At 41.5% G+C, this 23,126-nt stretch overlaps 1 protein-coding gene across 8 annotated transcripts; it reads right to left on the bottom strand.

Moving 5' to 3' along the window:
• Window positions 1-500: 500 nt before the first annotated feature.
• Window positions 501-22,745, bottom strand: CD47 (CD47 molecule). 8 transcript variants are annotated; one of them, XR_009725046.1, is made up of 12 exons: window positions 22,620-22,718; window positions 18,639-18,989; window positions 17,321-17,368; window positions 15,189-15,278; window positions 12,965-13,066; window positions 12,478-12,570; window positions 11,819-11,914; window positions 9,676-9,768; window positions 8,173-8,204; window positions 5,885-6,014; window positions 5,199-5,226; window positions 501-2,911 (listed from the first exon to the last, which is right to left on the bottom strand). XR_009725046.1 is itself a non-coding variant. In XM_061350586.1 (12 exons), exons 1-11 carry the CDS (start codon window positions 22,663-22,665, stop codon window positions 5,201-5,203), a joined length of 1,002 nt encoding a protein of 333 aa, XP_061206570.1. In that variant the 5' UTR covers window positions 22,666-22,718; the 3' UTR covers window positions 501-2,911; window positions 5,199-5,200. The 8 variants fall into 8 exon arrangements, 6 of the variants coding, with proteins under 6 accessions (XP_061206570.1, XP_061206569.1, XP_061206575.1 ...); XM_061350586.1 differs by having other exon boundaries at window positions 5,885-5,909; XR_009725047.1 differs by lacking the exon at window positions 5,199-5,226 and having other exon boundaries at window positions 22,620-22,719.
• Window positions 22,746-23,126: the final 381 nt, after the last annotated feature.

Consider the following 23,126-nt stretch of genomic DNA (forward strand, 5'->3'; position numbering starts at 1 on the left):
TTCTCCCTCCTGGCTTCCTGACATGGGTCATGCTACTAATTCACCTGCAGAGCCTCTCAAGAGCTCACACTTGTCTCCAATGGAGTTTATGTAGCTCATTTAGCTGGCCCTGGGGAACAGGTACTGTCTTCTCCTCCATCACCTTCACTGTGACTGGCATGGTCATGACACATCTTACCATACATTAATCATCCTTCCTTACTGATGCTGTAATCAGCTTCATTTCATGCTCAGTGTGACATTTAAAGCTGTTTACACTTTGGTGCTCTGGTGTGCTGTCATTGCAAATGCCAAACCCAGCCTCATGGCCCAGAATTATTTGTTGATTTTTATTTCCTTTTTAATTATGCAATTTTCCATTCCCATTTGGGTTTTATCATTTGCTGGAGAGTTGGGATGAGGAAAAAGGGTAGCATAAAAGGCAACCTGACAGGGGAAAAAGAGGGAAAAAAGAGGGGAAAAAAGAGGAGCTGTGTGAGAGCAACAAGAAAAATCACAAGAACAACTTAAAATGACTTTATTTTTTAAGTATATTAGCACAATATTTACAAAATTGTTTCATGATTCATAAATAAAAACATTTTCTTGGGTAAAGACTATAGAGCTATAGATATTTAAAATGTCTATATATTTATACATACACACATACGTACACTCACGAATGGAAGCATACAGTTATGAACAACTTTGGTCTGAAAATACTGGTGGGAAAAGGCTGGGTGTTATCAGTGACTTTTTAAACGCTCCCTTGTACATCTGTACCCACGTGAAATCCAGAGCAGAGCCCTTAACACAACAACAGGATAGTGAGTTTCCCCCATTTGTGGGGCAATTGCTCCTGCAGCCTGTTCACAGCCATCAAGCTCCTCTTGTTTCAGCAGTGCTTAGTAACAGCTCGGCCTCATCCCACCATGACACAAACAGGTTCTACTGCAGTCTGCTTTACAGAAGTTAACATAAAGCTATTATACATAATGGTTTTGATAAGGCAGAATACCACAACACAATTCCAGTTGGTTTGGTTTTTATTCCTCAACTGCTCAACTTTCAGCTTGCCAGAGGAAATCACTAGTTATAAAGAGGGAGCTCTGCATGGTACTTAATCAGGTCAATTCTTACACTGAATTGTTAATGGAGAGTAATCTCCCTTTCTTTAGGTAGTGATTGCTGGGATTACGGAAAAGTCTGTATCAAGATTCATACATAGGAGCTCAGATATCAGATGAATACTCCCACTGACAGACTGAAGGTATGAAAGCAAAGTGTAAATCGTACACGCTTCTTAACTTTTTATCACACTAATAACCCTCTTCACTGTGGCCAGTTCCACTGATCTGAGCAAGGGCTGGACCGTGGGCTGCTTTAAGCTGTTCACCCCTGCAGCCCTAGCAAGAGGGCTGTTCATAAGAGTCAGTGTTGTACAATCAGATACCTCAATTTCATTCTCTTGATGCAAGGTGACTGCACCAAGATTGGAGCTCAATATGCAGAGACCAGAATCCCTGCAACATGCACCCAAACATGGATATGAACCTTAGCTCGTAACATGCACATCCAGATGTGCCAAATTACTCAAAAATCTTTAAAGACATGGATTTATTATTTTTTCACATGACTGTTTGGTAAGAGCTTTCCAAACCAAGTTTTTAATTGCTAGGAGGAGAAAAACGTGGTGCCTTTGAAAGGCATTCCCTTAGGATGAAAAGGAGACAGCATCAAGATTTCTACGAAGTATACATGAAGCCCAAGAGAAGCCAACTGCATTGGAACAACTCTCAAAACAGTTATAAAACGTGGTAAAATCTCATGGAATGTGCAAGTCCTAGAAAAAAATTGGTTTTTAACTGTACCACTTACATATATACAGAAACTGAGCCTCCTCGCTTCTCATCAGCTCCTCCTACTTACTTTCTATTTTATCTATTTGTGATGTAACGGCAGCATCACAAACTTGGGTCAGAAATGGAATAGCTCCTTGTTTCCAAAACAAGGTTTTAAAACTCTGTCCAATGTACACTAAATAGGACAACTCCTATTTTTATGAAGCATCCATGACTTTTACAAATTCACTGAGTTAAGAAAGCCTGAAGTTGCTTCCAGTACCACACACCACACGACATGAACACACACAAGAACCACATTCAGCATGAAAATTACTAGCTGCTGTGCTCCATAATTCCAGTGCTGAATTAGGCTCCAACAGCTGAGCAGTTTCTCATCAAAGAATACAGAAGAGGCACAGAGAACTCTCTCACTGGACTAAAATATTGGCCACCAGAGCACACATGACTACTGTCCATAGAGAGGAACACTACTGTTTCGTGGAACCAGGAGAACCCAGTTACTGACTTAAGGAGAGCTGGGAGTAAACTTTGTACTGATGGAACTTTGTGTATAAGCATTTTATTTATTCTTTTTATAGAAAAGTTTTGCTGAATGTCAGAGAAAGATGTCTTTGTACAGTCTTGATTTCCTGCTTGTATCATAGACGTATGACCATACCTTGCCCATGCACACAAATAAAGAAAACAATAGTCTAAATGGTATTGCAATCTGTGGGCCGAGCAGGCCCGTTATCGAAGCAGTGACTAATGATAGCTTCTGAAAATAATACCACTAAGGATTCCTGCAGGGAGACCCTGCAGTGGGCAAACAGTGCTTTTCATATGCTCACCCTCAAACATCCCACATATACCGTAACAAAAGAAAGAAAGATCACATGTGGGCAAACACACATGGTCCTTGCTACAGCTGCTGTGACTAGAAAATGACCTCATTTATATCAAAAGCACTTTTGCCACACATGCAAAACAACTAGTTTCCTGAATTTCTTCTCGTTGAGTAGTGCATCTTCAAGGCCACGGTGTATCAACAACGGTGTACTTTTCACGTATCACATTGCTCTGCAGTTCTGTGAGTTAAAGAAAGAAAGAAAGAAAGATTGTTTGGGAAGGGCAGCATCATTTTGTGCTTACAGCTTACAAAATGACCTATTTCTATTTCAAACTCCGAAAGCACACTCAGTGCTGATGCTCAATGGCACTAACAGTAAGTGATGTTTCAGCCTCTCGACAACAGAAAAGGCGGACGCTGTCCTGGAGCTCCGACTCATGACCTGGAATCAGCTGTAGCAGCTCCCAGATTTAGCTGTCTGACCCATCCTGTCTTCACTACCAACACTGGTTTACTTTCACACACTATTTTCTATGTTAGTGTGCTTCAGCATCTGACCCATCCTCACCCTCACTGTGTGTGTGTGAGCTTTCAAGGGAATAACAAAGCTCAAAAGGTTCTTGCCTCGAGCTTGCGAGTCAGAGCCCATAGCCTTTGATCTGCAAAACCTCCAGGTATTTTTAGGAGCAGAAAAAGCAGATTTCTAACCCTACCCTAAAAGTCAAAAATAAAATGGATAATTAGCGATTCCTGGGCTTTTGGAAGCTCCACCTCAGCACTACAAGAGGAGGCATGTTGTTATAAGACTAAACGAGACCTAAGGAGAAACAGTCAACTTACTTAAAACTGGATCTCCAAGCAGAACTCTACCTTGCTCTTCAGCATGTGCTAACTGTACTGATCCCATACCTATTTCTCTTCTGGTCAGTTTTCAATGCAGTAGACTGGCAAATATCTATTTGTTTCCTGATCCCAAGCAACTGCCTTGAAAAACAAGGACCTACCACCCACTCCTCATTACACTAAGTGGTATACATTTATCAACATATTTAGGAGAAACCAATAGAGCTGTTCTCTGTACTGCAAAAGTGCTTGCATCCCTATTGGTTTAGAAAATAATACAATGGTGTATTTGGAAGAATCACATGGAAACATAAATCCATGCTGTTTGTAAGGAAGCCTGTTTTAAAACGTCAACTAATGCACCTTTATGTTTATTGCCACATCGTTAATTCATGCCTTCCAGAAGTGGCATCATATAAAAATACTTCAAGTAAATTAACACTCTGAATTAACAGATTCAGAGTGACTTTACTACTGACAAGCAAAACACCATAACTTGATGCAGGAGTACTATGCTAAGGGTCTAGTGATACATCATGACAAGCTTAGTTTCCAGGAAGAAACCCAAATACCAATAGCATCAACAAGTGCTCTTTTATCCTGCTCCCATGTAAAGGAAATACAGCTTCTGAATAGAAAAGAATCAATAAAAGGACTTTTCTTTTTTAAACCTGAGCATCTAATCTAGAATACAAGATCTTCAATGAGAGCAATGTGGCCAGGCAAATTCTGCTGCTCTTGGATGGCTATGAGCTGCAGGAAGCAAGAAACTTTGCAAAGCAGGCTACCCAATTCAGGTACCAGTTTGGAAATCTGGGGCCAAGTTAACACAGTCCCTCTCATTTCACGGAGTATTGTAAATGAGGAGTCTACCTGTAGTACATGTTGCAATCTTACAGGCTATTAATACCAGCATTAAGGACAGTTTAAATCAGAAGAAAGCTTAAATGAGGCCGGGACAGTGAAATAATACATCTCTGATTACTGTATTTGGTAGATCTTTAAATACACAGAATATCCAATGGGCAGAAGTCACAGTGCTCCATTAGAAGATCAGAATGCAGGTTTCTCAAACAGAACTTGAAGTTATTTAAGCTGTTCTTAAATGTTATCAAGGTGTTTAAGCTCTGTTGGTTTTTAAACACTCCTATCTGACCCTAAAACAAATAATAAAATTGAGTGAAATCTGACTGCAATACAATGCAACAAAATCCAGAGAATGCAGACAGCATCTAAAGGGGGAAGGGGTAGAGAAAGTCTACTTTCAAACCACTTTCCTGTGAGCTTCCATAGAGAAGCCTTACTTACATTAACATCAATGACAAAGACCACCACCAAAACAAAAACCAACCACAACCCACCACCAAGGAAACAGACCATCCATCTTAAATACTTAAAGCATACAAACTATTTGACTTTCCCACATTTGATCAGAAACATACTATTTAATAGCTGAGTCACCCTCTTCACTGCTTAGAAACACACATTCTTCCCCTATGCGTAATACAGAAAAGATGTATTCTTTCTTTTCAATGAAATATAATCTGAGTAAAAACAGTACCTGCACTGAACCCTGTCCTTCAAATGCTATCATATTACACCAGTAGTGGGTAATTATAAGCATCCAAACCCCCAAGTACATGTTAATGAAAACAAGGATCTGGAGATATACTTGGACTTACCATCATTCTAACATCACTCCTTTTGCATCTTTAAAAGCCAAGCAAATGGGTTAGTAATGAGCAAAACAGCAAGAAATGCTTCATAATTAATATTCAGATTAATTATAAAATTTAGGTTAGCACTTGCTACTACTCAGCATGCCAATTAGTGAACAGAATAGCAAAAAGAAAAAAGCTAAATAACATTCAGTCTCTTTCCCCGTATTAATTTCCCCAATCTTAAGCACTATTAGAGTTTCCCAACACCATGCTGGAGTTTGCCCAACCCAAAGGAATATGAAGAGAGTGACAAGGATAAATTTTGCTACGATCATAAGCATTCCACCAAGATAAATGCTTATGAAGAAGAATTAACATCAACTTTCAAGACCTGTGCCTCTTTTCCACTCACAAGTTGAACTTCTTGCAAATTAAAGCGGATAGACATTAATATCCTGGTATTAGATTGGGCCTAAAGCAGTCAAGCAATGCCACTGGCTAGCAAGCACAGCAGCGTTAGAACAGGGAGTCTGGAGCTGCAGGCATAATTTTATCAGGAGATCAAACTCTCACCAACACACACAAGCACATTAGTTGACATACCGATCTGCCATCTCAGTGCTGTTGTATTGAGAGCTACAATTCATTTTTGACCTTTTTCCATACTTAATCCCTTAATTAGAAGATAAGCCTTGAATATCACCTACCATTTAGTGGTTCTTCTACAGCTTTCTGCAAAACATTTAAAAATATATATATGTATAAAAAGCCTTCATGTTTACTTCTGGCTCGCCACAGTTAAATTACTCTAATAGACATATACAGTAAGTAGTGATTCTATGAAAACGAAGAAAGCTGGACGTTAATAAAATTCAGGACTAGGCTTCTGAAAGACATTACATCAACCAATAACTGCATTCTCCAGATTCACTTTTTCCCCAGAATATGTTTTATCTCCGATGAAATACCTGTAGGTGGCAGCAAAATGCATGCACATACTACTTGCAAGCTCTAACGCCTAACTGATTTATCCTGTGATTTGCTCCAAGGTTAGTACTAAAGCAGCATGACTAAAAGGGATAGTAGCCATGCAATCAAGGGAGTGTATTCCAAAAGTGTTTCTCAAAAGGAAATACACCACGGTTGTGCGTTTAGTCTGGTAGACACCCATCAGAAACACCGCATGCAATCTACAGAAATGTTAAGGATTAAAACATCAGTAACGGGTTAGGATGGCAGATTGCAGAACAGGCCCTTTTCCCCCTCTTAGGCTCAATAAAAGATAAAGCAGTGTTTTGTGAGTGTGCCCCAGTGTCAAAATGAAGCACTTCACTGTTATTACGTCTTCCATAGTCTTTAGATTACACAGAATCAAAGCATACTTGCAAAATTACATCTATTTACTGCCTCAAAGTAATATATGCTGAAGAGCTCTTAATGCAAATGAGCCACATATTAAAACACCTCATTTTTCACTAGGTCCCCATAATTTTCAGAAGTTCATGGCCACAAATTATTGGCACCTGAATTCCTCTGTATCTGAGCCTCTGCTATTTTCAGTGACTGAGATTTCCAATCACCACTAAGCTTTATAAACTTCTTTTGACTTCATTCTTGTCTCTGATTCAGCGAATAACACAGTATTCACTACCATGTAAGTTGTGGCTATTTCTTTGCTTGTGAAATCCTTGCTGCAGCATAAAGAGATAAGCTCATGGAGAGAATGGAGTTCCATGTCGTCTCTATTTCAAAGCTTACTTACAACCAAAAACTAAGTTTAAACAAAATAAATCTCCTCTTGCCCTGTTTGCTTCCATTCTCAAGTAAGCACATGTACATCATACAAAGGCAAAGTGTTTTGGAAGAAGTGTATCTGTAATACACTTCTTGGCTCATTCTTGTAACAGTTAACTTTGTGAGCCTTTTTCTCTACGCACTTATATTCCTTTCATAAATAAGGGAGCAATCACCTGAAAACTGGTCCTTAAAATTAAAATAGATAAGAGGAAGTAATATATCTCTGTTGTCCTATCTGCAGTCAGCTCTCCTGCCCCACTGCTAGGAACCATCTTTCTTCAACAGCTGGGTCTCAGGCTGTAGACTGAAGAGGAGACCTGGAAATGTGCCTCAAACGATGGCTGCTAGCCAAGAAATGGAGTGACAGTGTTTGCCATGCTCCCCCTGCTACAAGGAGATTTTACTGCTATTTCAGTTGTGCCTCTTTACTTGCTTCTGCAGAACTCCAGCAATCAGGCAGTTCACATTCATGGATCACCAGAAAGCACTGCCTAAGCCTGTGAAAATTACTGCTTTAGGAACCATTACTCTAGAATTCAAAACCACTGATTGAAAAGCCTTCTTTAACAAAGTGCTTTTCCATTTGTTCTGTGTTACCTAAAGACAGACATTCTGCTTTCAGATGGTCTCAGCAAGTTAAGGGGCATTACAGGAAAATAACATAAAAAGATCAAGACTGTAGCATCAATATAGCTGGGAATTCAATATTAAATAATACTGAATTAAAAATTAAAGGGTTCTGGTGTAAAAGACAATAGGAAAAAAACTCAAACCCTTAGTCTTTGTTATAGGCCACCTAGATGAAAAAAATTCAATGGTATTCTGCACTCAGCTTAATGAAAAGCATCTTCATTAAGGTGAGCAAAAGGTCTTTATGAATTCACATGAAAGTGCATTGTAAAAGAACACCAAACTTCCCTTCACATCCACCACCTTTTTGGGACAGCCCTTGAAATTCCATTTGGGCACAACAGTCAGTGTAGCCATTAGGTATGGGCGGCAATTACAGTACTATAGACACACTCAATAGGGACAATGAAGACCACCAACTCACTCCACATTAGACATCTGTTACACAGCCAGAACTTTTGCTTGCTACCAACCTGGTCTGAATTGGAACTAGTGAAGAAAGGTTCAGTATCTCACTACAATCCCCTGAGCCATCTAGTCACCCCAAATTTATTAATTTTAAGCTTACCCCTGGACGAGGATGATCTTTCATTCTGGAACCTAAAATAATTACAGAAAAAGTGACCAGGCAAATGAATAAATGTCATTACCAAGCAAATAACAATATCCGACAGAGAAGCAACACTCAAACCCAAAGCTTCTGTTATCCAAACTACTCAATATGATGACCTGCAAGTTCTTAAAGCCTCTAAGCACTCCCCTGCTTAGGAACTAAATAATCTTGTCACGTACAGCCTGCGAATTGTCTCACTCATGCATTCAGCTGTAAAAATGAATTATGTTACACACTATTCTTTGTGATTATTTCGGTGTGCTGGGATCCACCCCAACAGTCACATTTGACTTCTTCAGCCAGCATAATCAAAGTACAAATGCAATATTAATGCAGAATGTTAGCACAAAGTTGTACAGATGAGTACCCCAAAGGAAGTTATTTGTATTGCTGTAAAAAGGTTTGCTTCAGGTCTGTCACATTTTTGACTCATCTTTATCTACCTCAGGTACCAAATACTAGGCATTCTGCCTTAATTTCTTCTTCAACAGAAATCCTCCTTGTCTGTCATTTCTGACCATGCTCAGACATGGTGTGCACATACTAAACCTCAAAGACTGCACAGTTCAATGCAGACTAGGGACAGCACTGACTGCACACACATCAGCTTGTGTCTGGAAGCAATGTATCCTTAATTGCAAGGTTCTGTGTCTAACAAGGCTGTTGGAAGAGCCTTCATACACAGCTTGAAACAGTCACTCTGCTCTCAGACCCAAGCTGTAAAGTCCATGTAATGTTATGCTGAGGTGTGCCAGCATTCCAATCACACAGCATTACCATGGGTTTTGCCTATTTAGCAGGCGTGACTGGCTTTTTTACCTTTAAATCTCTCACCTTTTTGATACCTGGTGAACAGATCAGTTTCTGAAACAAAGTATTGCTATTCTTTGCTCCTGGCTTTTACAGTTAAGCACAAGAAAAAGCAGGATTCACTAATATGAAAGGTGTGCATTCAAATCACTCTTCACTTTAACCTGCCTCTAACCAGTGGAAATCACTAGGCAGATTTTGCTTCTTCACATTCATATTTTGATAAGCCTTTGTGTAGAACGGCTTATGGGGTGGTGCAGACAAGTCTTGAAATCCATTTGCTCTCTCTCCATTCTAAGCTTCAGCCAGGCAGCTGTGAAACTGCAGATATTAAACAGGAGCATCCATCCAACAGTTGAAACACTCTTCCTTAAGAAACCTGTCTGTGTTGATCTCTAAACAGTTTCTTATGATAAGCTGTAAATTTCTTTACTCAGAGATTGCCCACAGGCTTTACAAAACAAAGCCAATGCATACAGGCAACTTGTCAGTAATTTATTGAACTATGGAACTGTGAAATTGCACCTTATGTTCAAATAAACTGTGCCTACCTCTGAAAGTAAAACAGAAAAAAATTGCTCTTCTGAATATTTAGATGCCAAAACAGAAAGATAAAAAAAATAATGCAGAATATTAGGTGCTACTTACCCATAATAAACACGTAAGCCAGACTAAGCAAATTTGCAATGGCCATAATAGCTAAGCCAGCAATCACAACAGACCCATGTAATGGAGGACAGGCTGTTAAAAACAGGGTAAAATAAACTATTATCTGACACAAGTAAAAGCACAAGCTTTTATTTTCACATGTAAGTGAATACTAAAATAAATACACCTGATAAAAACAGACATGATTCATTTCTCTTTCAAAGCTATCCCAAAACTATTTCCCCTATCTTCCTTTTTATGTATGTATTCTTCAACAATACAGAGGCATTCACTGATTCATCCTGCTTAGCTGTACTATTCTATTAGAGTTTAGCTATTCTACTGCCACTCACTGCAATTGACAACATTCTTCTGTTAATTTTATTTCAAACTTCCATCTTCAGTCCCACTTATTTTGAACTGTAACCACATTCAATTACAGAATACAAGACTGTTACTAACAAAACAGGATAAAAAATGGGAAGGGACCAGATTATGAGGGTAGTTCTGAGGCAAATCCACCACAGGTAACAGGGATGCTCCAAGTTTACAGGGGTACCAAAGAGCAGGAAGAGGCTATTCAAACTAACCCCAGTTCTCCACAGAAACTCCTCATCCTCTGATCCTTGTTTCCAGCGGCCTGAAGTCATCTCAAGTACCTGTGAGCTCCACCTAAGATGAGCTATTTCTACTGACACACAAGGGTCACTGAGCTTAATTTCCAGAAATACAGGTACCATCTACCTGCCTGAAAAGGTCACCCTGAAAAACTGGGAATACTTTCCATCTGAGAGCATAATAAATACATTTTCCATTTCACGTGACTCTAGAGGTTTATCAGAAATCTCTCATCAGCTTATTTTACTATTACATTTGACAACACCTGGGTGCCCCTTACAAATACTTCTATAAATACTAAACAATAAGCACTGAACTCAAATCACAACCCTGCTGAAATTTCACCCAGAACAGACAGCCTTCCAGTATCTGAAGGGGGCCTATAGGGATGCTGGGGAGGGACTCTTCATTAGGGATTGTAGTGATAGGACAAAGGGTAACAGGTTCAAACTTAAACAGGGGAAATTTAGATTGGATATAAGGAGGAAATTCTTTCCTGTGAGGGTGCTGAGGCACTGGAATGGGTTGCCCAGGGAGGTTGTGAATGCTCCATCCCTGGCACTGTTCAAGGCCAGGTTGGACGAGGCCTTGGGTGATATGGTTTAGAGCGAGGTGTCCCTGCCCATGGCAGGGGGGTTGGAACTGGATGATCTTAAGGTCCTTTCCAACCCTAACTATTCTATGATTCTATAAAATAACCAACCAAATCAATGAAGAACGTCTCTATGAAACAAAATCAGGGGTTTAAAGTTTTTCCAATGAGCTTCATTATGTATTTTACTACTAAATATACTACCAAGGACGCCTAGTCCTAAGCTCACCCTTTTCTCTGTTGTGGGGTTTTCTCACGGGCAGAGGGGAAAGCAGGCAGGGAACAAAGGCAGGGAGAAGAGGTATCACTGTATGCAGCGTTTAACTGGTGTTCCTCCAAAACAGCAACTGGTTTTCAGTGCTGAAACAGAATGCCAGCCACAACCAGACTCAGAACAGTCTCAAGAATGCTTCCAAGTTGACTGCCTCTGCATCTGCCTCCTTAGGCTGTTTCAGTGGTATTAGTTTCCTAGCAACTCAGTTATCAGTCGCAGAGATTAACAAGGGATTTCTGATTTATCCATTGAACATGAGAAAATCGTTCTAGTAGTTTAGTTTCTAAGTACCCCAGGCCTCAGTAAGAATAACAGCAATAAAGCTCAGTGGTGGTTTCAGGTGACTCTTCAGGGAATTAACTGTTGCACAATTAATTACCTGTTTTTTCTGCTTTAAAAAGCAACTGCTCATAGAACACAGTCATGCTGGATGCAGTCGTACTAATGAAACCAATACACGTAATACTACCTTCGGGCTATTCTTCTTTCACCAGATAAAAGAGCGTTAGCACAGTAAACCTAAAATACATTTACAGAAGTGACTTGCTAACACTCAATGGGGTGAAGCTGTTTGCACAGCATTTTAGTGCTAGACATAAAAGAAATACCAGGCATAGGCAAAAGGAAAAAGACACTTTTACAGAACATAAATTGCTTACCTGAGACACACAGTGCAAAACCAACCACAGCAATGACATAACCAAGAATGTGCAAACCTATCAGAGCAAATGCTGCTTGCGGTAGGCTATCAAAGACTGAGAAAGACAGAAAGAGAAACAGAATTTTAACTTGTAAAGTTGAACTAGAGAGACACAAAAAATAGATCATTTCTATGAAGCTAGGGAATAGGTTCTCTTCAATTCCAAGCTCTGCCAGCCAGTGCAATAACAAAACTCACAAGTCACTGTAAGTCACTCGGGGCTCTTATATGTATACACAGACACATAAACATTTATGGCTATAGAAATAAGTTTATAAATAAACCACAAGTAGAAAAAAACTAAACACATACAAACAACTTAATTGCTCATCCCAGCCCCAAGACCCAGGAAAGAAGAGCAGGAATCACTCGGATGTCCTACCCCAAATGTCATTTTTCAAGCAGGTAACTTATACACTTCTTCCCTGAAGCATTTTAGCCAAACAAATACAGGTTAAACATTTTGTTCTGAGAGACTAGGAAGGTCAAGAATCCAGGATGCTATTGTAGCACCTATTTATGAAAATGAAAGCAGTATGTAGATCATGTGATGGAGAGAAAAGACACTCAGGTTTAGCATCAGTATATTCTTGAGCTAGTGAATAAATAAATGCTCACCGATTCCAAACATAACATATTGAAGCGGTACCAAAATCACAGCAGGGACTACAATCAGACCGAGGCCAGCTTGATTCTGTGCAGTATAGCCATCTGCAAACATTTATATGGAAATTAGTAAAACAAAAATACTTGATTGGAATAAAGCACAAAGCACCAGAAGTAAATCACTGGTATCGACTTTTAGGGTGCAGGAAAAAAAACGTCAGTAAAGCACCAGAAGTCACCCCCCAGCCCCTAATATTCACCCAAAGTAACAGGACAGAAAATAGAACTAAATTGGGTGTCTGCATCCCCCTGTGATTACCTGAGGGCCTGACAAGCACAGTGATGGTTCTGTTGTGTTCTATAATTATTACCTCTTTTTTCAGTTTAATATTAGTAGACAGCAAACAAGAAGCGGTATTAACTTCCATACTACTGCATGGAAGAGGTTCACTGGTGCTCTTGTTCCCTTCAACTAGGAAGGCAATTTTAATGCACTTACCTTGGACAAAAAGAACAGTGCCTACAACAGCAGCAACTATGAGGGCAGCAATGGCTCCGATAATGCCTGTTTTCTTCTGAGGTACAGTTTCATATTTTAATACTTGAAGACAAAACAGAGACAGAGAGGAAAACAATCAGAGACGCATAATTCTCTCACTAAAACACACAGATTTGATGATTAGGATTCTTATTACACCCTTTTATAAAATCCAGGTGGTAAGTTATCACAGTAACTTTGGGACACAGCACAGGTTAACTCAGGGAGATGCATTACTGACAAATAACATTGCAGTGAATCTGTTACCCAGGTGAGTGTCAGATAGGGACTCAGAAATTACAGGTTTAATTCTCTTCCCTGTGACACTGTGCGAACTCAGTTGGATCACCTCTGTCCCCAACGGAACAGGATTCCCACCTCACCAGAATACTTTGAAGATGAGTAGGTATAAGATGACCTACATGCTCAGATGCTGTAAACAAGACTACTTTTCAGTAAAACTGCACTGCTAAATAGCAGCCATCTCAGAAATGGTTGATTCCAGTGGAGGGTTTCAAAGCAGCAGCACTTTAGTAGCCTTCAGAAAAGAAGGAACAGTACAAATACATCATCATAATAAACTGTATTTGTTTCTGCCTTATACGCTGCTAAAATGGAGACCAAAAAAAGGCAGCTCTTGCTCCAAAAGCTTGAAAATTAATACACCAACAACTTGATATATGTTGAAATTGGTAATCACAAACAGCAAGCAAATACTGTAGGAAATTTCAGGATGAAAAGCATGGAGCATGTCCAGAATTAACATCCACTTAACATGGACCAGCGTTTTAAAAACAGGTATTCGTTTTCAACCTCTGCTCATGGATGGACCCTTGAAGAGTCCCACAACACTTTCAGACATTCATGAGAAGGTAATAAAGGAAATTATATACAGACGGCTGAATATGTGATTACTATAAATCACACTGGGTGCAATTTCTTTCCATTTCTTATGGCCCCAACTCCAAGCAGAATTTATTTATCTTTTTAGAAGTCTACAAATTGAAAAAGGCTGAAAAAAAACAACCCTAAATCAAAGACTGATGTAACAAACTGCACCACAGGGAACCATCTGAAAAACTAGGCCATAAAGCACACTCTACATTGCACAGTGTTGGAGACTGGTATAAAGCGCATCTGAGGATGTCTTGACACTGATGGATGTATTGCCTCTGAAAAGATTGAACAAAATAATTAATGGCCATGTTAAATTATATTTCAGCCTGTGCTAAAAGACCAGTGAACAATTTTATATTAACACCATCCTTCTCTACTACTGGTTTTATGACTGTAAAATGAAACATGTTTCTGTTCAATAATGTTATGGTGAACCAACAGTGAAATAAAGCTTCCTTATTCTAACCAATGACAGGAGATGGTATGTATTATACCCCACCAAAATTACACACATGCAAAAAGGCTCACAGCTTCCAACAGTACTGGCAGCAGAAACACCACCTCATGGCGGACCAGCTCTAAACACAGACCCTTTAAGCTGCACGTCCCATCTTTGTCTATGAAGACATACAGCTGCTAAAAATCTTAACCCCAGAAAGCAACCCTTGACCTCCAAGCAAACAGAGCAGACTGGTCCAGACCCCGCTGCTTAGGGCTAGACCCCTTTACAACAGAGAGCCAGTGTCCACAATGGCATGACTGTGGCACGCTGAAGCCCCAAGACCCATGGTTTTGAAGAGGTCATATTCTGAGTTCACACGTCCCAAATTCTGCATATTCTATGTCAGACTAGCGTTTTCACAGCTTCATGATAGAAATGTATGCTATATGTCCTGAAAGAGCACAAGGCTCACTGAAAAGGAAATGGAAGACTATGCAGCACGAAAGCGTGTAAGTAATACTGCTTATTAGGAACTACCTTGAGAACTGTATACAAGTTAACTCTCTAATTGTGTCAGCTGATTCATGCCAAAACCAAGCCCAAAAATGACCGTAAGTAACAGCATGGATGATCAGAAGAGGATTCTAGAGCAAACCAAAAGCCAGTATACCTGACAAAGCAGTCATATACCTTTCTGTGTATTATCTGCAACAATTCTACCACATATCTTTCAGGTGTAAGCACCATCTTTCACCTTACATGGATGCCTTTAGGTACACATGTAATTTTAAGATAAATCTTTAGGGCAAATCATTAATTACAAAGAATTAAAGAGTCAATACTTACCAATAGCACTTAACTGAGCCGCACACAAAGCAATAACTAAGAACAGTAACGTTATGATGATAGCCCTTTCCATTAGAAGAAACCATGATCCTAGAGAACAAGCAAAGAAAAATGGGAAGAAGGAAACAAAAACTGAGGTTATCACAGTCTTACCTTTATTGCTCCTCTTCAGCTATGCTCTACATTGCCAACTATTACATACAGTATTGAGCAATTAAAGTTATAATAGGCTAAGCATGTTCTGCCTATGTATTTTTCACTCTGATCTTGTTTGAGACAACCTATTTATTCTTTAGTTATTTTCTTTTTCTTCAGTACTTCTAGTTACCCTTGCATTTTCCAAACTGGAGGTCTTAACCTCCCCTAGAGCAGAGGATATGTTTATGCTATTGTCTGGCAACACAAGCTAGCTAGCTTGTGGTACTACAAACAGCACAGTGGATCAGAGAAACAGTATATTCAGGTTAAGCGGGGAAGATACGAGAACTGATATCAAATGAAAAGAAGATATTGATGCTTCCCCAGCTATTCTATCTCCAACTGCTGTAATGCCTGAAGAAACCCAGATGTGCAGTAAGGAATACAGGAGCTAACCTTAATGAGAAGAAAACATTGCTTTGTTAATGTTAGAAATCGCACATTTCTAGATGTGTTTTTAGGTCCTCCCACTGTCATCCATTTAGCCATTTTTCCCCTGCATCTTGGATGCCTTAGGCTGTTCAGTCACTCGTGCTGTAAAACCATGTAAGCCACCTTCCAATATAAAATATCTCCACTGAACTAGAAAATGCAGCTGAATCTTGCATCTCTGCTCATAACTTCATTTAGACTCACTCAGTGGAATCCAAAGGCTTCATTTTTTACATTATACTTGCCACTGGTCCTCTGCCTGCACATCTGCTTCCAGAAATTTCTAGTCATCGTGAAGATCCATAACCCTTGCACTTACTCCATCTTTAAAAGCTGTAGCCACAGCTCCAGAAACATGAAATTAAGCAGCAATCCCTCAACTTTCAATGCCAAGTAAACACTTTGAAGATAGTTTTAAATTCACAAATACCCATCTTTCCCCTCTCCTCCTCCTCCCACAAGCGGTCACAGAAAAAAGATACTGTGGTTACAACGTACATACAAGGCAACCACGGAATATACTAAAGGCAGAGAAATGCAGGAATATCTGTCAATTTCCTTACAGCCAAAACAAGCCTCATCGAATGCACTGTTTAAAGGAAGCCCTTCTGCTTCCAACTTCAATGCATAAAAAAAGCAAGCAGCTGTGAAGCCTGGTATGTGCTAGGACTTCAGTGTGCGACATGGAACCATGCATGGCCCAGTCTCAGAGTCTAAAAGCACTTATGGTATCGAAATGCTTGCAATACTGCTGGTACATGCAACATGCAACTAAGAGAAACAGCTGAACACATTTTTCTGGCAAAACACTTCCCTTACTCTGGTGGTTTAGAGCAGTGAACTCCTAGGAAAAGTATTACTTTGAAAGCCAATATAAGGAAGTCAGTTCCAAAATAACAAGATGGACTTCTAGCCAAGGAGAAGGCAGAAGAAGGAAGAGACGAGGAAAAGGGGAAAAGAAAAAAATAGGTGAGAAAAGAGAAAATGAGGAAAACACAATAAAAAAAGGAAACTTTATTGTCACTCTCCTGTGAAGATAACTGATGAGGAAAGAGCATGCCCAAAGACAAGGGCACTGGCACAGATAAACTCGCTCACTCTGCTACCCACTTCCTAGGTGAATTCAGGAATTCTGTAAAGTGAGATGGAGAATGGTTGGCTCTTTTGAGATCGTCTTTGTGAAAGCAGCAATTGGAAGCTATTAGTAGTGGCAGCGTGAATTTGTTGCTCAGGAACAACAGAGTGAGGACTGGTACGGGATTTCTGTTCCTCACTAACCTTTTCCAAAACTCCCTTGCTATACTTCCTTCTTTTAGCTTACCATCTCAAGAGTCTCTCTAGAGCAATGAGGAACAAAACCCCCAGAATGATGCACAGGAAGTTAGAGAGAACAAGCAACTGGTTTAATTCCAGCTAAACCTTCAAAAGCACGATTACGTTCTACATTCCCTAGCATACGCTTTCAAGCTTAACGTGACCTTGCAACTATTAAATTCACCAACCACGTATCTCCTTTGATGCTGGGGTATTTTCCTCGCCGCAACTGACAACTAGAAAATGAAATTAGAAAAAAACAACCCATCAGTTTCCTGCTTTGTACTCTTTATACAGCTTTCAACATTCTAAACACGAAGTGAAAACAGAATAGCAAAGCTTGCAAATGGGACCCAATTCTACTATGTCCTCAAGCACCATTTCCTCTTCTAGAGCTTAAAACTGAATGGCTAACACAATCTAATATGGTTGAGTAATGAAGAAGCTTTAAGAGAAGGGAGGAAACTGCCTATACCTCTTCCCCTGTTTTGCAGTGTTCTAAGAACTGAATGATTCTGAAGCATCCTTACTCTCTCAGCGCCTATGCCCCTCTCAGTCCATTTCAGGATCATATTTGTTTTGCAGGGCATATGGATAAGACCCAACTGTGAATTACATAGATGTCTGCAGCAGGCCAGAAGTAACATCTCTCTGAGCTTGAAAAATAGTATAACTAATGCAAAAACTAATAGCAAGAATATCCTAGGGCAATTGTACAGTGCATGAGTAAGACTCCGCGTGCTATGCATTCAGCGCTTCTGAGCGGCATTCCAGAAGCAAGGGGCAGGTCTCCTGCACAGAACAGATAAACACCACACATCTATACTCAGTGAAACCGTCCCTTCTGCAGAACGCTAGGCAGACTGCACATATACAGCAGATCCCATTATTCAATAGCTGAGGAGCTAGAGCACATGGGCTGCGTCTGACAAAATAAGGTCAAACGGCTCCCTAAATGAGAAATGTATCACTTTGTCACCATTACTTTACACATTGCCTTCTGAAGATGACATTTAATGCTAGACAACCATTACAAGTTACTACCTAGAAGCAGCATTTTCAACATCACTAGAAAACTGCCTATCTTCAGATCAAGTTTTCAAGTTCTTATACAGAATTCCTATTAGTTTTGCCTGTTGATTTTTCCAGCATCACTAAAGATTCCAAGAAGCAATTCTTCAAAGACAAGATCTCTGCAGCCACTGTGATGGTCATATTCACGTCAGCATTACAAAGATACTGAGACTATGTTTCAGCATGTAGATGATCTTTAGATGTTATTATAGAATCAAAAAATGTGTTCAGATCTTTCCCCACAGAAGCACTCCCCTATAACTTAACACAAAATAACTTGCATTGGCATTCAAGTTAGAAGGCTTGGGTGGTACAGGTTTCCTATTTTCAATTTCAAGTAATACATTGTCATAGTCATTATTTTTCTCTTGCCTGTAAGATTTTGCTTGTTTTCTCTCCCAACGGGTTCTAAAACAATGGCAGGCAACTCACCTGAGTGGTTTCTAAGTTCAATTCTCGTTTCTCCTTCTCTGTTTGATTCTGTTACTTCACAGCTGTAATTTCCAACAGCTGCTTCTGCACCGCTAAGCATCAGAGAGGCAATACCTTTGGGTAAATCCACCTGAGATACTAAGTCAGCTGATCGAAACTCGGGATCTCTGAAAAACTCCTGTTTTCTTCCATCAAAAGAAAAAATGATATTTCCTTGTTTTTTCCACGTCACAAACATGACATTTGTGTTGTTCTCCTTCAGATTAGTCACATAGCAAGGTAAAATGACAGTTTTATTACAGTCAGTTCTTTCAACAACATCTGTCCCACTAAATATCAACTGGGCAGAACCTACAAAGAAAAACGAAAAGGGACACATTCAGAATTATTCCTTAATATACAATAAAAGGAAGAAAGGAAAAAATAATGACAACACGTGACTTGGGAAAACGAAACAACCTCTCCCATGAAACCGCACAAAGAGAACCATCTTTTAAGGAAGGAGGAAGAAAGGCATTAATTATATAATCACTCTAATTCTACCACAGCCCCTCTATACAGACTTAGCCATTCTCACATCCGTTTAATGTATAGATGCCACAGCCTAGCATAAATTAGAAAACAAGAACAAAAGAAAGAAAAAAGAAATAAAGCCTTGGGTTGCCACTTACTCGGACACTTCCCCTAGCATGCCATAGGCAGCAATACTGCACTAAGGCCTGGTTTCTGCAAAGCACACACATAACATTAACCACGGCTTGTCCCATTGATGGTCAAATGTTTGCCGATCCCACGGGGATGTAAAAAGGGAGGTCCAGGCATCAGCTCCACGCAAGCATCTATTACAGTTCTTCAAGGAAAGAATTCTACTTATACTCTTCTGAGAAGGCTGGCAGGGCAGCTTAGTCAACAGAGGTTTGTCATTTGTTCCTTCTTGCCTCTGAAGGTGGAGCCAAATGTCCATAGGTTTAGATGGCTCCCTGCAAATTCTCTCTTTTCCTTTCTGACAGAGGAGGTGCACACATAATACCATGTATTAAATAAGATTATTACTGACTTAGTATTTGAGCATATAGACAATAGAACTGAAAATGGAGAATATATAACAATAAATGACCTTTATTATAAACCACTGTAAGCAATACTAATGCTACCATTCAAATGCAGGCAATGAAAAATCACCACAACACAGGGCTAAGTTATCACTGCTGGCTGTTACCCTTTTTCTCCCACACTGCAGCACAGTTCTAAAACAGCAGTACTGCCTGACCACTGTTGCAAGAAAGACCTCATTGTATGCCGAGATTTTACTGGAAACGAAGATCTTTCTGGTTTTGGGAATACTAAAAATGGTAACATTGGTATTTAAATTGCACCTGGAACCAGAAGAGAGGGATTAATTAAACTAGCTTAACTGCAAAATATGAAGGCTCGCAATCTTTTCCACGTTTTTCCTCACTTACATGAAATTGTAACTTGGTTTAACAGATATCCTGATAGTCATCGCTCCCCAGAGTCATGGTGGCATTAAACATGCAAAACACTTGATTATATCCAACTGATAAACCCAAATACAGGAAAAGATAAGTGCTGTAAAACAAGACCGCAACCCCTTATACCGTAAGCACACAGCCTTACACACTGGAGTTTCTCCAGTGACTTCAGAGGAGCCACTGGTTTTCACAGGTATAAACCAGCTCAGCAGCGTGGCAGGTATTTGCTGACTAAATTCAGTTACGGGAAAGGGAGAAAGGGAAAAACCAATAAAACCCAATACAAGTTGTGTCACTATCTGCAGCAGCCACAGAGTCTCAGATCAAGTGTAAAAAGCACTGATCTTTGAAACACTGCTTTAGTATTCTCACATGGGTCACTGGATTACTACTGAATATCAAAAGTTTGTAATAAACCGGCTCTATGCATATTATGCATGACAGCACTTTTACAACGAAGGAGGAATTATTCTTCGGTTTATTCGCTGCGTTGCACTATTTTAACCATACCTTGAAAACTGAAAGTAACAAAAGCAGAACGAAGGCAAACTGTAGCCAAACCTCAAACTATGCCCTAATAAGAAGCACATGCACACAGTTTAAAGCTGTAGTGCTTCAACAGTTCTTGGGGGGGGAAATCACATCTGGTTTACTTTAATGCTATTTCACAACAAAAGGTTTATGAGTGTGGGGTTGTTAGGTTTTGTGTTTTGTTTGGATTTGGAGGGTTTTTTCTACCCTAGAGCTAGCACATTTATATTTCATAGAAGAATTCATTCACTGCTGGCTCCATTTCATTGAGAAAGGTGCTTTCCAACTAAAGGAAGCAACTACGCTTCCAAACATTTACCAAAGCAAATAAAACCCAGGCATCTTGAAGGAATTAAAACCAATCTAGCACAATTTATTAGCACCCTCGTATTAGCACAGAATGGCAGGGGGCTGGTAAATTACCGATTCCACCAGTTTGCTGTTGTGTAGTCTATGAGAGCTGGCATGTTTTTGCCTGAAGCCAATTAAGAAGCACTCATAAACTGCTCCACCAGCAGAGTGCTGGGGAGATAACGAGCAGAGATAACTGCAGACGGGCACCGACAGAAGCAGCACACTACATGCGCATCAGTCCTCTTCAAATATGACTGCTTTAGTAGAAGAGGTTGCATAGCTGCTATCCCCCTAAAGGGAACTTGGCAACTTCGCTATAGATTCTACCGTCACTACCAGCTTCAGACAGTTTTTCTCATGGGATGAGGAAGTCATCAGAAGAACCCCTTTGGCAACAAATCCTGCAGGAAGTGGACTACCAGCCCCACACTTTTCATGGTTTATCTATCAGTTTTGTCTCATTAAAGTGACCATTTTAAAAGAGCCTTATACTAAGCAGTTTGAGAGAGGCTACTCCTGAAGAACACTGAGTTGTGAAGCCGCCACTGAAAAGCTGTTTCAAATAATACACGCAGTGCAAATCTGGGGATACTGCACATTATGTCAACATTGGCTAAGCCCGGCCTGATGGACACTTGCATTTCCCACTGACCACAAAACATGCAAGGGCACTCAGCATTTAAGCCTGTCTACTGCTAATTCAGGAACCCAGCCATGAGTTTGAATATCAGCTTTAAACACAGGGGGTTTGCCAGTAAAGAGCACATCATCATCTGCACCTCAATGAAAACGTTATGGGTTTGGGGTTTTCCTTAACTCTCCCTGCTCCCATCGAGTTTCTTCTTGAGGCATATTAAACGTAAGTCAGGTTGCGAGATGTCATTTACACATCAGTGGCACGCAGACTTCGAGATGTTATTTACACATCAGCGGCACCCAAACTTTTTAAGATCGAGGAATGCCCTCAACCCTATACAAACAACCACTTTGATCATCGCTGGCTCTCGAAGCACACCGAGCTAAGCTGCCCTAGCGCTACTAAGCACAAGACGAGCAGCTCTGCGCTGCTCTCTCGTCTCCCCCGCACTTTCAGCAAGAAGCAACGCATTCCCAAAACCGGGAGAACGAGGGAAGCGGTAAGGGCTGGAGGAAGCCCCGCTTCACCCCAAGCACCGCAAGCCACAGCTAATCCGCCCGCAGCCACACACGCCTGCCGCCGCGGTCGCTGCTCGATGCTCGATAGGGACAACCGGAGCCCCCACGCCGAGCGGAGGGACCGGCCCCCCCCGGTTACCCCGGCAGCAGGGCGGGCAGGCGACGCTCCGCTCCCTCCGGGGGACCGGCCGCCCCACGCCCCGTTCCGCCGCCGCCAGGATGCACCCGCCCCTCCGCTTCCCTCCTGCCCAACGGCTGCGCGGGCCGGGGGAGGCGGCTCCGCTCTCCCGCCCGCACAACCCTCCCCACCGCGGCCCCGCCGGGGCGCCGGCACCAGAACCCGGGGGGGGAGCACGGGGCTGCCTCAGGCCCGGTACCGCGGGCCCAGCTTCAGAGGTGGGACGAGGAGGAGGAGGAGGAAGAGAGAGGGAAGGCGGCGAGGACTCACCGGCGCCCACGGCGCTGAGCAGCACCCAAGCAGGCAGCAGCCACATGGCGGAGCGGCGGCGCGGCCAGGCAGCCCCTCGGCCTCCGGAGCTGGTCGCCGCAGCGGGCGGGCGGGCGGCTCCGCGCACGGGGCGGGGCGTACGGGTGAGGAGGGGGCGTCCCCCGCCGCTGATTGGCTGCGGCCGCTGGAGCGGGGGCTGGCGACGCGAGCCCCTGTTGGACGCCCCCGCAGCGCGGTGATGGAGGTGGGCGCGCAGGGCTGAGGTGAGGGGCTCTCGGCTCCGCAGGCGGGAGCGGCCCCGTTTCTATCCGTCGCCCCGGGAGGCCAGAACGGCCGGCGGGAGCAGCGCCAGCAACGCTGTGCCCTTGCTCGTTAACTCGTTATGAGGACGTGGTTCCCTTGGCCGCTTGAGCTCTGCGGTCATGGCGGCTCGTTTGTTTCCCCCCACCGAGTGCCGAGGCCGTGCGTTGAGTAACGGCTGGATAAAATGGCTGACTAACGAGGCGG

This window comes from Neopsephotus bourkii, unplaced genomic scaffold (assembly GCF_033783945.1).
Source record: "Neopsephotus bourkii isolate Nb327-2 ecotype Australia unplaced genomic scaffold, CSIRO-AGI_Nbou_v1 NB_532, whole genome shotgun sequence".
Taxonomy (NCBI): domain Eukaryota; kingdom Metazoa; phylum Chordata; class Aves; order Psittaciformes; family Psittacidae; genus Neopsephotus; species Neopsephotus bourkii.

Bases quoted from the DNA above. Each gene is read 5' to 3' on its own strand.
- CD47 (XM_061350585.1), bottom strand. From the start codon at position 22,665: ATGTGGCTGCTGCCTGCTTGGGTGCTGCTCAGCGCCGTGGGCGCCG. The intron at 17,369-18,638 runs GTGAGTTGCCTG...TTCATTTTCTAG, and splicing joins TGAACTTAGAAACCACTCAG to TTGTCAGTTGCGGCGAGGAA. The intron at 8,205-9,675 runs GTAAGTAGCACC...TAATTATTTTAG, and splicing joins GGCTTACGTGTTTATTATGG to GTTCCAGAATGAAAGATCAT.